The sequence below is a fragment of the Cariama cristata genome, unplaced genomic scaffold, assembly GCF_000690535.1.
Source record: "Cariama cristata isolate BGI_N322 unplaced genomic scaffold, ASM69053v1 scaffold36206, whole genome shotgun sequence".
Lineage (NCBI taxonomy): Eukaryota > Metazoa > Chordata > Aves > Cariamiformes > Cariamidae > Cariama > Cariama cristata.
Genome location: NW_009623410.1, coordinates 53,072 through 67,013, shown reverse-complemented (window position 1 = coordinate 67,013; position 13,942 = coordinate 53,072). Strand labels below are relative to the sequence as shown.

At 41.4% G+C, this 13,942-nt stretch overlaps 1 protein-coding gene across 1 annotated transcript in view; it reads left to right on the top strand.

Moving 5' to 3' along the window:
- The window catches only part of GAD2 (glutamate decarboxylase 2 (pancreatic islets and brain, 65kDa)), a gene marked incomplete at its 5' end in the record, with an annotated part of 33,221 nt that extends 25,447 nt beyond the window's left edge, over positions 1-7,774 (top strand). Inside the window, 5 exons of the mRNA XM_009702713.1 lie at positions 353-431; positions 2,137-2,286; positions 4,083-4,190; positions 5,951-6,040; positions 6,727-7,774. Of these exons, the coding sequence (XP_009701015.1) occupies positions 353-431; positions 2,137-2,286; positions 4,083-4,190; positions 5,951-6,040; positions 6,727-6,900 (601 nt within the window). The remainder of the gene's footprint in view (positions 1-352; positions 432-2,136; positions 2,287-4,082; positions 4,191-5,950; positions 6,041-6,726) is intronic.
- Positions 7,775-13,942: the final 6,168 nt, after the last annotated feature.

Sequence of the window (13,942 nt, the reverse complement as noted above, 5' to 3'; positions counted from 1 at the left end):
TGTGCAACTTTACAAAGTTCCTCAGTCAAGTGGGTGTTTTTAGGAAGTTTGCCCTATGTTTATAAAGTATAGATGACTCCCCAGAAAGTTTCATACTGATTAATTTTAGTGGATAGAGCAATTATCCTGTGGTAAGTTGCCAGGATTGTCATCCAAAAACCAACTAGAGTGGATTAGGTCCCTTATGAAGGCATTGCTTTTCTAATATCAGCCATGATTATTTTCAGCTTTGCATGCTCAGAAAAAGGTGCACATTGCTACATGTTCATTATTATTCTAATTATTTCTAAATATCTCTATGCTTTGACCACTATAGTACAATGTCTGAGTTTCATGTGGTTTGCTGTCCCAGGGCCAATTCAGTGACCTGGAACCCTCACAAGATGATGGGCGTCCCGCTGCAGTGTTCAGCCCTGCTAGTAAGAGAAGAGGTATGTCTGAATATATTTGCATCTCTGATCCTTTCTGACATTTTGCTTCTGAAAATCCTGGATGTTTTCTTCATAACTGTGTCATAGCTAATATTTGTTAATGTGATGAGGATTATAAAAGAAACTGAGAAATAGACTGCTAGTTACGTGCCCAGGCTGTGACTGCAAAAGGAATTAAAGCAGCTGTCTAGCAGAAATGATAGATCCAATCAATGGCAATATCTTTACAAGAGTTTTGTGGCTTTCCATTCAAAATGTCCATAGTTAAGGTGTGGGTGTGTAGCTGTATAACCCCACTAGTTGCTGTGTAGCATAAAATGTAACTGTGGGCAAACTCTAGTCCTCTTGGGATGAATGATATGGTATACATGCAGTCCAACATTTGGTCCTGAATCTGGGCGTCATCACACTTTCTAGACTTACATGGTAGATATTTCCACCCAGCTCTGATGCATATATCCACTTAGGGATAGGATCCACTATGGAAGTAAAAAAGAAATACTAAGTTCACTTGGAATACAAAGTAGACATTTCAGTTAGTACTAGAATTTGAATTACCCTTCAAGCCTGTAATTTTCACATAACCATCAGTTACTGGGACAGCTGCTTTACAACCACCACTTACTAGACCAGCTATCAAAAAGCTGGTTGCTGTTTTGCTAACAGCTGTACAACAGATTGTATACAAAGTGATTGCACTTAGGAAGAGAGAAGCTGACTTTTATTTGCCCTCTGGGTCAGTTCCCTGAGACAAATCCTGCCTAGCTGAAGTCAGTACCATCTTTGACCTCTAGTGAGAACAGATGGCTCAGATTAAGAGAAAGTAATTTTTTTTCCCCCTCTCATTTTACTATCTCAGTTTTGAGTTACACATAAAGATTAGGCCTGATGATAAACAGCCATATTTGATTCTTCTTGGACTGGAAATTGCAGTTTTAGTGGCAGCCCTTGGTTGAGGACTTAACTAGAGCCAGAGCATGACTCTCTGCATTTCAGTTAAAAAACTAAAAAGGAAACCTCATACTTTCATAAGCCAGGTTTCTTCACCTTGTTGGCTTCTGGCCCTCCCACAAAGCTGCCTCTCAGAATGGTATCTTGCAACCCAGAAATAGCTCTAGCTGGCTGTTTAAATGCCATATGCTCTTCTGTCTGTTCAAAGCTTTCTATACCACTTAAGCATCCAATATGCAGCTGAGGGCTTTGCAGAAAAGAATTGTGCCTACACAGAAAGAAAACAATGAAAATCAGAATTTTAGAGACCAAAGCAATGAGAAAAGTGGTGTGATATTATTTAGATTAGTCACCAAATTGGCTTGGTTTGACTCAACCAGAAAAGATGACTTCCAAGGAAAGGTGGAAGAGGAACCAGAACAAAGAATATAAAGCAAGATCCAAAAACGAACTTACACATAATGATGCTAGGAAGCACAATGTCCAGCTTTTTTTTTTTTAAATGCATTGGCTCTGGGAGTGGATTACACATTGCTGGATCAGGTACCAAGGTGTCCTGGGCACTGAATAGGATGTGAAAAACTTAGTCCACTGAGCAACTAAGTCTAGTTTTGTCCTTTTTTTGATCTTCCTTTTGCACTTGAACACATATTCCACTGAATTTGGGTGTTTGTGACTTCTCGCCCAAAGCAGCCCTCAAAACAGTAGTCACATCTGTGCCAACATCACTTTTTTGTGTCTTTGTTTCTATAAGGGATTGATGCAGAGTTGCAATCAGATGCATGCTTCCTACCTCTTTCAACAAGACAAGCACTATGACCTGTCTTACGACACAGGAGACAAGGCTTTGCAATGTGGACGGCATGTTGATGTCTTCAAGCTATGGCTGATGTGGAGGGCAAAGGTAGGACTGCCTGCAATATATTTGTTTACATTAAAATAATGCACACCAGATACAGGTGGTTTTTTTCTGTAATCATCACTTTAGAAAATACCTGACCTGAATTTCCCATATATAACATTAAAGAAAGAACATTATTATTTTCTGGGTTTTTATACTTTTAACAATTTAGCTTCAAAGCAGCACACATGATTTTGAAACTTGAACTCCATGGTTTTGCATAGCATTTGCTTTGTGTAAGTAGGAGTCTAACAGCATAAATCATATACCTAGGAATGTTGTTACGAAGATTTCTGGAAATAAAAAGATGTTTTAATGACATTCAGAAATTAAACATGGCAAATCAAGACTAGAATACCTAGTTTCATTGCATGCAGTAGATATGAAGTCATCTTTTGAAGGAGTAGAGGAAAACTTGTCAAAATCTGTTCTCTGGGAAGTTTGAAAACACCAGCTCTAATGATTAATACATCTGTATTTGTAGAATGTTGCTAAAGAAGTTCTTCCATATATTTATCCAATCTATTATGTCAAGTTGCCTGAGGTTTTTTCAGAGGAGTTGACATCACTGTTTTCATTTCCAGAAGGCCTTAAAGATCCTCATGTGCTTCATTAAAACTCTGAAAACAATTCTGAGACAGACATCAAATGTAGCTGGAGGTGTGGGAGTCTGTAAAGGAGGATGCAAGTTTCTGTGGTCGCAATAGCTGTTGTGCTAACTGGGGTCTCCAGAGGGGCAGGCAATTTTAGCCACATGTCTCTTTTTTACTCCAAGCCTTTCTCCTGGGGGTCTGCTCGCTCTACCCTGTTTTAAGATCTCTATTCACAGAGGGATAATGACATGGGCTTTTAAGTCAGTTCTGCACTGCCAGAACAGATTTAGCAGGGACATGCATTCATTACTCAAAGACATTTCTTCTTCTAAACCCTGTTTTTTCCATATACCTTGTACTGCTTTTTCTCTTCTCGCACCCTGCTTGTAATATTAATGTTACAGAATAGGATGTGTGTTTCTTAAACAGTTTATCTATTCCAGCTGTTTATTCCCCTTCCTCCCTCATGAAGCTGGATCCTTTGTGCCACCACAGCTGGTGATTGCAGGAACAACTATGATGTCACAGAGAGAGTATTATGACTTCTGCCAGAGAAGAAAAAGCAGGATTTGCTGCAGCTCTTAAAAACACAGCTTCTGAGTTTATATGGTGTCTATTAGAAAAGAAGAGAGGAAAACACTACAGAGGCAGGGCAGTATCTAAACAAAATGTGCGTTTTCAGAGGCATCAGGCCAGGCTCTAGAAGCGTATCTGCCCATTCTGTGTTTAACTAAAAAGGAAAAATTATTCTTGGAAAAGGCCTCAGCACGTCACGCCTGGAAGATTAAAATCCCCTGTTCTGAAAATAGCAGGAGACTCCCCATGTCTGGAACTCAACACTTTCTAGAGACCCTCCTCTGTGCCAGTCCAGGCTGTCCAAAACCGTGCTCAGCCTCTCTGCAAAATCTACTGAGGGCACCCTTCATCGGAGGTGTTAGCAATGTTTTGCTGAGAACCAAGCTAGTACCCTGTGCTTATTTTGCAGAGGTGACTATAAGGGAGTCAGTGGCAAGAGCTAGAGACAAGTGAGCTCTGCTTAGCAGAGTGTCCTTCATCTCGTAGAATCAGATCCTTAATCCTGCCTTACAGAGACTTCTGAGAGGTGACTTGTGCTGATGCTTTGGCAAGTGCTGCATGGTCCTTTCACTTTTTTGGTTCACAGAACAGATAGTCATGTAACTTTTTTCTCCCTCTCTCTCTCTGAAGGGAACCACAGGATTTGAAGCACAAATTGATAAGTGCTTGGAACTTGCAGAATACCTGTACAATAAAATAAAGAACAGAGAAGGATATGAAATGGTGTTTGATGGAAAGGTATGTACTGCAGCTTCTTTTTCCCAGTTGGTCAACAGCACTTGCCTTAGTCATCTGTTGGGATGCTACCAACAGGTCAAACCAAACAGCACATAACAGAAAGCAGTTTCCCTTGTAACAAAACCTGTTGTTGTGCTGATATCTTTCTTCCTCAAGGGATCCAGGGACCAGAGAGATGAGGCAGCTGTGCATAAGTTTTCAGCTTGCTCAGTTTCACCCCGCTGAAACTAAACACTGGCATCTCAGGCTAACACAGCACACACAATTAGAACCAGCTCTTAAGTAATGAAAACAAGTTGCAGTTTCCTAATAGCAGAGTCTGTTACAAGTGGGCATTACAGTGCCCCACACAATTCTGAAAGGACAGTTGTACAAAGCGCTTTCATCAGCATTCTCAGGTGGGCAGTCAAAGGGGACCTGCAGGGACCTGGGGTGACCTGGAGGGACCATCTGCACTGCAATTCATGCTGCAATGGGGTTCAGCACAGCAGGGCAGGGGCTAGTGTTGCTTGGGAGCCCAGATGGCTCGTGTGGCAGACGTGGCACCACCACATGGGGTGCAAATATCTGTAGGCATGTTGTTTCTGTGGAGGGAGTCCAGCTGAGATGAGACCCCTGGGTTCCAGGTGCTCACCTGGAGCACACTGCCCAGGGCAAGGTTGTGTGGCTGTACCTCTGAACTGCACCGGACTGTCCCGTGTTTGGCCATCTCTTTGTGGGCAACCCTCTCCAGCTGCGAAGGTTGGGGGCAGGCCTGATAGAGACCTCTGTTACAAAGTTAACTGGTGTTTTGCCTGTAAAAGGAAAAAAAATATATCATTTTAGCTTTTTTCCTCCTACTTGTGATGGCTTTTGAGCTCTGTACTTGCCCTGGAAGGTTTTGTCTCTCAGAACATTGCTCACTGGTAGCAATTACTTACTGTGTGCCTAAGTGCTCTGCAGCACAAGGATAAACATCACTGTGTTTCTTCAAACAGAGATCACAGGCTCGTACCCCCATGCCACTATGTGGTTTATTTCCCCCACCTCACACATCTTCACTGAATTTGGTCCACTGGATCTGATGATGAGTAAAGGAACTGACAGCAGTAGGAGTTGCTGTCACTCACACGTTTAGTGTCCAACAAAGAGGAACATAGCAAGGCAGGTAACTGTTGGGAGATTGCAAAAATACAAAAAATGTCAACTAGTTCTTTCTTTATGCCTTTCTACTTGGTACTCCCATATAAGTTAAACTAGCTAAGACGCTGTGGTGCGTGCATATTAATACAGCAGCTAGCTGAATCAAACTGAAAAGTAATAAATTTCATTAAATGTAAGAAAATCTTAGACTGTCTCATGCACCACCTGTGACTCCTGTTTACAGAAACCAGATTCTATATTATTCTGTCATGTAATAAAAGTAAATGACAGGGTCCTCAGCTCTAAATTATCTGTAATAAACTCTTGCCTTAGCCACACAATCCCTTCAGACTCTGGAGGGGACAGCACCTACAAAATCTAGATGCCTCTCAGTAGGGCATAAATATATTTGCACAGCTGGATGATATGTTTCCGCATCCGACACCCTGGGAATAAATTGCCTAAAATTATCTTTTCTGCATTAATGATGATGATGACTCTCAGTGGACCACAGTAATGAAAACAGTTGACTGCTGTCACAATGTGATGTATGAGAGGGAGGGAAGGCATGAACTTAATTGCAGTTGAGATACTATGAACAGTTCTTACAGTGTAAACCATTATTACTCTGTGTTTAGCCTCAGCACACAAACGTCTGCTTCTGGTATATACCTCCCAGCTTGCGCAGCATGGAAAACAACGAAGAAAGAATGGGCCGCCTTATGAAGGTAAGCAGCGTCCTCCTGGACATCATGCAGTGAACACTGAAACCCTTGCAGGCAGCCAATCCCCAAAACGATCTCCCAGGGCACAGGGCAAGGTCACCTCATGATATTCTGGCAAATGACAGCTCCGTGGTCATTTTACTGAAGGTTGGTCTGGCACCACCTTACTCTGGTCTCCAAGTTTGGTATTCCCGGGGTTTGCCTCATCTCTGGAGCACTTATTTGCTCTGTGTGTATTTACTGAAGTTACTGTGAACTGCAATTGCTAAACCCAGCAAGCGCAACAAAAGCTCAGTAACACCGTGGCACTCTGGCATGTGAAAAGAAGATGGAAAACGACTGTAACAATATGTTTTGAGCACTACAAAAAACAGCTGCCATGTCCCTGTCAGCAATATTGAGAAAGTCGGGGGGAAAATTCCCCAGTGATTTTAAGAGCAGGACAAAGAAACAGGATAAACCCAATGTCTTTTCAATGAGACATTTGTTCCTTGATGGAGGTTAACGTTTTTATCGATACTGGACGTAATTTCATTTTAACTGCTTCTTGTAGCTCTTCATCTTTTTCAAAAAAAAAGAAAACATAATCTGTGTTTTGTTATAATAATGATGATGGTAATAATGAAAATAATGATAATAATTATAGTCATCATCATCATTGTCATCCCCTGCTTTTTGTTACGCTGCAGGTGGCACCAGTGATAAAAGCCAGGATGATGGAGTATGGCACAACCATGGTGAGCTATCAGCCCCTGGGAGACAAAGTGAACTTCTTCCGGATGGTCATCTCAAACCCCGCAGCAACTCACCAAGACATTGATTTCCTGATTGATGAAATAGAACGCCTAGGACAAGATTTATAATAATTGGGTGTGAAAATCTGTTCCTGGACCTCTAAGTAGACAATTAAGTTGTCACAAACTGTCCGAATGTATTTGTAGTTTGTTCCAAAGTACATCTATTTCTATATTGTGGTGTTGGAGTAGAGTACAGTTTAAAATCAAGAAACATGGCTCCTTTAAAGTCCTTTCCTCAGTTTTAGAATACCTCCTTAATAATTAGCTGCACAAAAAGCTGCATTGAAGCAAATAAGGAAGAACAGAAGATACTTAAAAATTTATCCCCAATTTTAACACAGCAACTACTTTAAATTAAAACCAGTCAGACTGAATGATGCCAAATTTGCCCAAAATGATGACAGAATCAAATTGGGGGAAGTGGGAGGGGGCGGTGAGAAGCAGAGTATACAAGCTGTATGTTTAAAAGTGAAAGTATTTTGCCTTTTTCGTAGTATTAGAACAGAATTTCTAATTTACCTATAGCAACATTTCAAATGTATTTAAATAGGTATAGTTTTACAAAAGGAAATATATATATATATAAAAAAATCCTATTTTGTAAACTATATTTTTATTTTATATGGGTTATAAAACTGCAAGGACAGAAGCTGAAAATTAACTGGGATTCTTTTTCTTTTGATGGAGGTGCCTCAAATATTTATTACTGCTTATTTTAAAATATAAGCCCACATACTACATTCTTAAGAGGTACCAATACCTCATTTCTCCATGTCATATGGATTTTACATCTCCAGGGTTGATTACCGAAAAACCTCAATACTACTGCAGCTCTTAAAACCACTTAATAAGATCAATTACAGTACAACAATAGGATGCTATTATTCCTAATGATGTTTCCCACTTGGCCTAACTAAGCAGACGCACAATCAATATACAGTGCTAACCAAGACTGAAATAAGGTTGTATTTGGATGGTTTCTGTGTTCTGTGGTAAAAAAGCCTATCCAAAAAAAAGTCACATATCTGAATAAATGCTTATCTCATAACCATTTCTGCTATGAGCAGTTTAAAACTACATTGAAAATCAAAATTGACTGAAATTCTTACTAAAGAAAAAGCATGAAACCTCACAGCTGCATTAAGAGGGTAAAGACTTCGTACAGATGTACAGGTCTGCAAGATGAGGCCTAAATTAAATGTGACTGTAATCTCAGTGACAGGGATGGGGTCTAAGTAACCCTTTGCTTTGTCAAAGGTTTCTCCCAGTGCTGGACTCCATCCTCGTCTGCAATGGATTCTGAAATTGAAGAAGAAATCGAGATAAGGTTACATCTGCCTAAAAGAGCCCTGGCAGAGCCTCACAGCTTTTTTAGAAACCATGGGCACAGCTCTTACAGAATTCATGTGCTGCATCATTCCTTAACATTAGAGGTGACTCTGGCATGGAAACTGAAATTTATCCTCTTTCCTCCCAACATCTGGAAGTGTTGGTAAGAGTTCTGTGGCTCAGGCCTGTCTACTTATAACCCTACTAAAGTTTTGGTTTTAACTTTGCCTAAACAGCCAACTTTTGTTTGTAAAGCAATATTGTTTTGCTGTCTAAAATACTTGAAGAGGAAAAAGAAAATAAGTGCAATGTGGTTTTAATTTCATCTAATATAGATAAATGGAGTATTGATTCAATGTAATATCATGAGAACAAGAAGTAAGAGGAAATAAATTGTGTCTGTAATTGTGTTGCCTTTATTATATTGATAGTACTGTTTTGTCACCTCAGATTGAGGCTGTGCACTTTAGATTTAAACTGTACAATGTTGCAAATCAACATGTGTTGCTGTATAAGCTTGTACAATATATTATTGATACGTCATTATTTGTGTGGTAGTAGTATTGACTCTTGATATTGTAAGAACTGCATTCACACCGGTCCCTCTACTATATTTTTGCTTGGTATTAACCTCTCCTCCTCAGCTTTTGGGCAGACCTCTCACCTCACTTCGGTGGACTTCCATTGCTACCTGCAATGCATAGTGTTGCAAGTCAAGCTGTAGAGGAGATATCAATTCTATCAGGAAGGCCTTCAATATGACCTTTGCTGAACATGTCAAAATCAGCAGACTAATCACTGAAATACTGAGTAGAGCAGTAAATTATATTCTTTTTTTCTTGCTGGGAAAAAGGCAAGCAAAGAGCTTAAAAAGTAAAAATAGTACAGGGACAATGATGGAGGTGATCAGTAGCCTGGTTACATCTTGCATGTGCAATTCTGTTTTAAAGTGCTAAGTGCAAACAACATATTTATTAGCTGTATGTGCCAATCCAAGATTTACATTCGGTGTTCCAGGAGAACCAGCTTTTTTTTTTCCCACGTTACTGTACTTACTGCAGCCAGGAAGGAGCGGCATAGCAATCTGTTCTTGTGTTTGACCAAAGTATCTTATCTGTGATGTTGATCTAAATCCAAATAAAAGTGTAAAATGTGACTCTGGGTCTTTTCATTAGCAGCACTGATGGGCGCTCTGAGCATTTATCACTTACGCCATTTTGGAGCAAGGCCCCAATAAAAAGAATGTTTAATTGTAACTTTCTATGTCTCCTGCTGGATTTTTTCATGACAAGATGCATTCTGTTAATTATTGTGACATAAACAATTCCATCATCAGGCCCTTTTTGAGGCCATACTCAGCACCAGCATACAAGTGTAAATCTGCCATCTGATATTCCTTTACCTTATCTTTACAAGACGGATTTAGTTGTTTTATTCTCCTCAGACAGGCTCAACAATTTTTTATGTTTTGTTTTGTCTTTTTATTCCACAAGCACTTATCCCTAAATTAACCATAGACTCTAATCAGCCTCCGGCACAGCAGTGAAAGCAGTCAGGGCACTTTCCAGGCCAACACAGACTATAAGATGGCAACAATTTAAAAGGGCCGTGAAATGATAAAACAACCAATACAAAAAATTGAGATTTAAATCCTCATGTCTCCCCTGGCCCAGGGCCTCATTCTTCCAAAATCTACCACCTGTCTGCTCTATTTTCCTTCCACCCTCTGAAGTACTGCCCATCATGATGCCAGCAGCAGAGAAAGAAAACAAAATGATGCTGTCAAAGCAGCAGCAGTCAGAAAGCTTATGCCTGAAACAAGATTTTCTGTATCATTTCTTTTACGTCTGCAGCAGAGTTTGAGATCAATGCCTACACCAAGTAACTGCAGAGACCCCAGCTAGGAGCTCTGTAAAGAAATACAGAGGGAGAAAATGTGGGGTAAGGTATTATCCTTACCTCCATGGAGCTCGCTCTTTGGCACTGGGAAAGGGAGCACTGGTTTAGTATTTTTGAGTACTTCCCCCACAGGAGTGCATGAAACTTGGGCTTTGCTGTAAACCTGTTGCACCCAGAGTTGCATGGAGCCTCTCTGAGAGACAAGGGGGCAGGAACGGCTTTGCCCAATGGAGTTGAGCTCAGAGACCTGGCTGTGCTCAAGGAAGGCAAAATTGCTGAGCAAGAGGGAACTCACACAGCAGCCTAAGTGCCTGCTCTTTACAAAGGCTGGTTCCTTTAGCATTCTCCTAGGAGAACACAAGCTCGGGTTTGCTATTTCTCTGCTCCTTACCACAAAGCCTCCAAGAGCACCCTGCACAGGGAGAATTCTGGATCTAGAAGAGGAGATGACCTTACGATGACCTGGCAATCTTACCTCTGCTGCTGGCAGGTTCCCATGCTGCTGTAGAGTCCCATAAAGGTCCCACTCTACCTCTCCCCACCACCCCACTGCGCTGCTTCTGCCTCTCCACACCAGTCCCCTGCTCCACCTTTTCATGCCTCTTTTCCCTCTTGCACCTTTCCCACAACATGTGTGTATATGAGCATCTTGACCATCTTCATAACTTGATGGGACCTTTTTTTTTTTCCTAAAGAGGTTAAGATTCCTTCGAAATGCAGCCTACAAATTCAATTAAAACCCCACCACAATGAGACTGGGGTCCTCAATCCAAGAAGTAGCTGTTCTTTCCTTTGTCATGGGTTGGTCCTGGTCCAAGCTAACCCCATGAAAAGCACAACGTCAATGGATGATCCCATCCTGGAGCTGGCCTGCTGCAAAAGGAGGCAGAGTGCCAAGGAAGAGCCCCACAGGGAAGCCTCAAAACCTGCCTGGAGCCATCTCAGTTGACACATAACCACAGTCCACTGACTCTGTTTAGCGATTTTGACAAATTGTTTTGTAGTTCACTTCTCAAACCTGGGTTTAATAAAATATGGTTTAGTAAAGCTTAGATAAATGAGGTTCTGTGAAGCAGAGACTGGCTGACTGAGCAAACCTAATGGTGCCTATACATGGCCTCGTGCAGCTTTGACATACTAGTACGTGGTATCCTCCAGGATTTTGCTCTGTGGTGCATAATTTCATCCAGAGACACACTCTTCTCATTACTGAAGATATCCATTCTTGCCTAAATGGATGCTGTGCTGGGAAATGGACAGAGCGCAAAACTGTATCATGTCAGTAAAATGCAGCAGAATATTTTACTGATGATGTCTATGTGCTGTGAGCAACTAGGAAACAAATTCAGCAATTGAAACAGATATTATAGGCACCATCCAGTGCCAGCAGAACTGCAGACCGAGAACTGTGTCTGCACCAAAGCAAGCCGCATCTCCAATTACATAAACCCTGTGGGGTTTGGGGTTTTTTGTTATTATTTATGGAGGGTGGAGGACACAAACACTGGCACATGAAATCATGAGGTCCATAGCTATAAAGAACAACAAGACAATATGTAAAAGCAATTTTTTAACATAATATTTGCCTCAATATTCAGTAGCTGCTGGGGGGGTTAATGAAGAAACAACAGTGTAGATGGGCTCTCCTGCAGCTTTTCCAAAGCCTTGGCCCTGGGGTGGTCAGAGCACAGGAGCAGCTGAGGGGCAGATGAGAGGCAGGAGAAGTTCTCAGCCCAGCTGACCTGACAACACAAGATGCACCACCCAAAGACATGGCTGATGAGGTGGTTGGATCTCAACAATTTTGGTGAAGTCTTCACCTGCCCTACAGCCCATGGCTCCAAGGAAGGCAAGTTTAAATATCAGTTGTATTAAACTCATGCTCCAGGATGGTTCAGGAAGGAACAATGCAAGATAGAGCTCAAGGAAATGTATATCTTCTATGTGACTTAGTCAGGCTAACTGCCAAGTAGAAAATCATTCCAGGTAGAAAGCGAGCCCTATAGAAAGCTGCAAGATACTGTCTTTAATGTGCTAATGTCTTAGACTTATAATGTCTGAATTACCAACTTTCTAACTGACCAGCCTAACTAAAGCGAGTAATTCAGCCATTAAGGGAAAGCCAAGTGCTGCAGCTGGAAGAATTAAAGACCTGACTTTGCTCTTCACTGAGAAGATAGAACGGCTGCAGGTCATGGCACTGTTCATTACAGCACTGTAGGATGCAGGTGTATAGATTTTACAGTGTACATTGGAGCAAGAAATAGGTCTGAGATTAGAGTCAGAGGAAAAGGAATATATACCTCTTTTTGTATTAGAATAAAAGCCTATCTATCGTACTGCTGAAATTCTTGCACTATAAAAGACAGATGAAAGAAATCTGTTCTATAAATTCACATTGCATGAACAGAGCAAAGGCTACTTTCTCAGGACACAGAAAAGTCAGAAGCCAAGCAAGGATGGAAACCTCCAGTTCTCCTACTACTCTGCAACAGCTGCCCCAGTGCATGTTCTCACTCCAGCTGATGCCTGGCATCAAGTCTTCCAAAGGCATTCAGATACCTAACTTCCATGACGTGAACCCAGATTGCTTAATCCCAGTCCTCTAGACTATTCACTTTCAGCCTATGACCCATAAACCTCTATGGATAATTTCCCAGAGATCTGTGACCAATAACTGGGAAGAACAAGTTCATGTACTGCTCTGCAGTATATGAAATTTCTAAAGAAGTCCTCACCTTCCATAGAAAGATTTTAGAAGCTCACAACTCAAAAGAGCTTGAAAACCACACAACTAGGCAACATTTCTTTCTAAAACACTTCATTTTCCATTACAAGTAACAGGGTCCAGCATACTGGCATCTGAACTGCACTGGGCACTACAATCATACAAGATTTTAATTATATAGCAGCCGAAAGATACGTTCTGCACAAGCCTTAAACTGACGTGCAGGACAGGGACTATAAGACTAGGTATACATAATTTGCCCCATTACCCTAGAAACTTTTATTATTTTATATAATCCTGTATCAGTAAATTTCCATTTTCTCACACTTCTGCACTGCCTGCGTGATGGACTTCTATTTTCCTACTCATCCTCCTCTGTCCTGGTAATGAAAGCAGTTCTGGAAGAAAGAACAGATGTTTGGGACTAGATGTAAACATGCTTTTGCTGCTCTGAGAAACTAAAAGGAAATGGCTTGTGTTAAAATAGTTAGCGGCAGACTGCAGCTTTTTTAAGACAGTCTATAAAGAGTGATGAGGCAGTGTGGTTGAGAACTGCACACACACCGGGACTGCCTGACAGAGCTCCCCAGGTGCTCCTGTGCTGAGAGGCAATGCCCACCATGGGAAGCAACTCCACAACAGTCCCTGCCAAACAGCTTACTCTGCTAAAGCTAATCCAGCTAATTTCCCCATTCAGATGAACCACTGCTGTTTGTATTGCACTGGCAACCAGCTGAAGCCCAAGCCTGGTAGCAGTAAAAACTGTAACCCTGTCAGCTCAAGATCTGAAAGCACAGAAGAGACTTGGTGCACAGAGCTTGTCTCAGAACTTTGTCTTACATGATGATTTTTCTCTTTCACCAATCTTTCCTTCTGATCAGGAGAGACTGTGGAAATAAAATGTGAAGCTTTCAGTTAGTTCTCTGTTTGGATTCACCTTTCAACAAACTTGACTTTAGGACACAGGGTATTCAGAGCTGCTCCATTTCCTTTCACCAGTTGCCAGGCACATGACTTCCACCAGCATGTTTGATACATCCTCCTGGCTGCAGAAAGCTCAAAGAAACCAGGACAACACCTCTGCACAGTACCTGCAAAGTGGATTCCCAGAGACCAGGCCAATAAAGCTGTTCTTCCTGGGGGAGGTGGAAA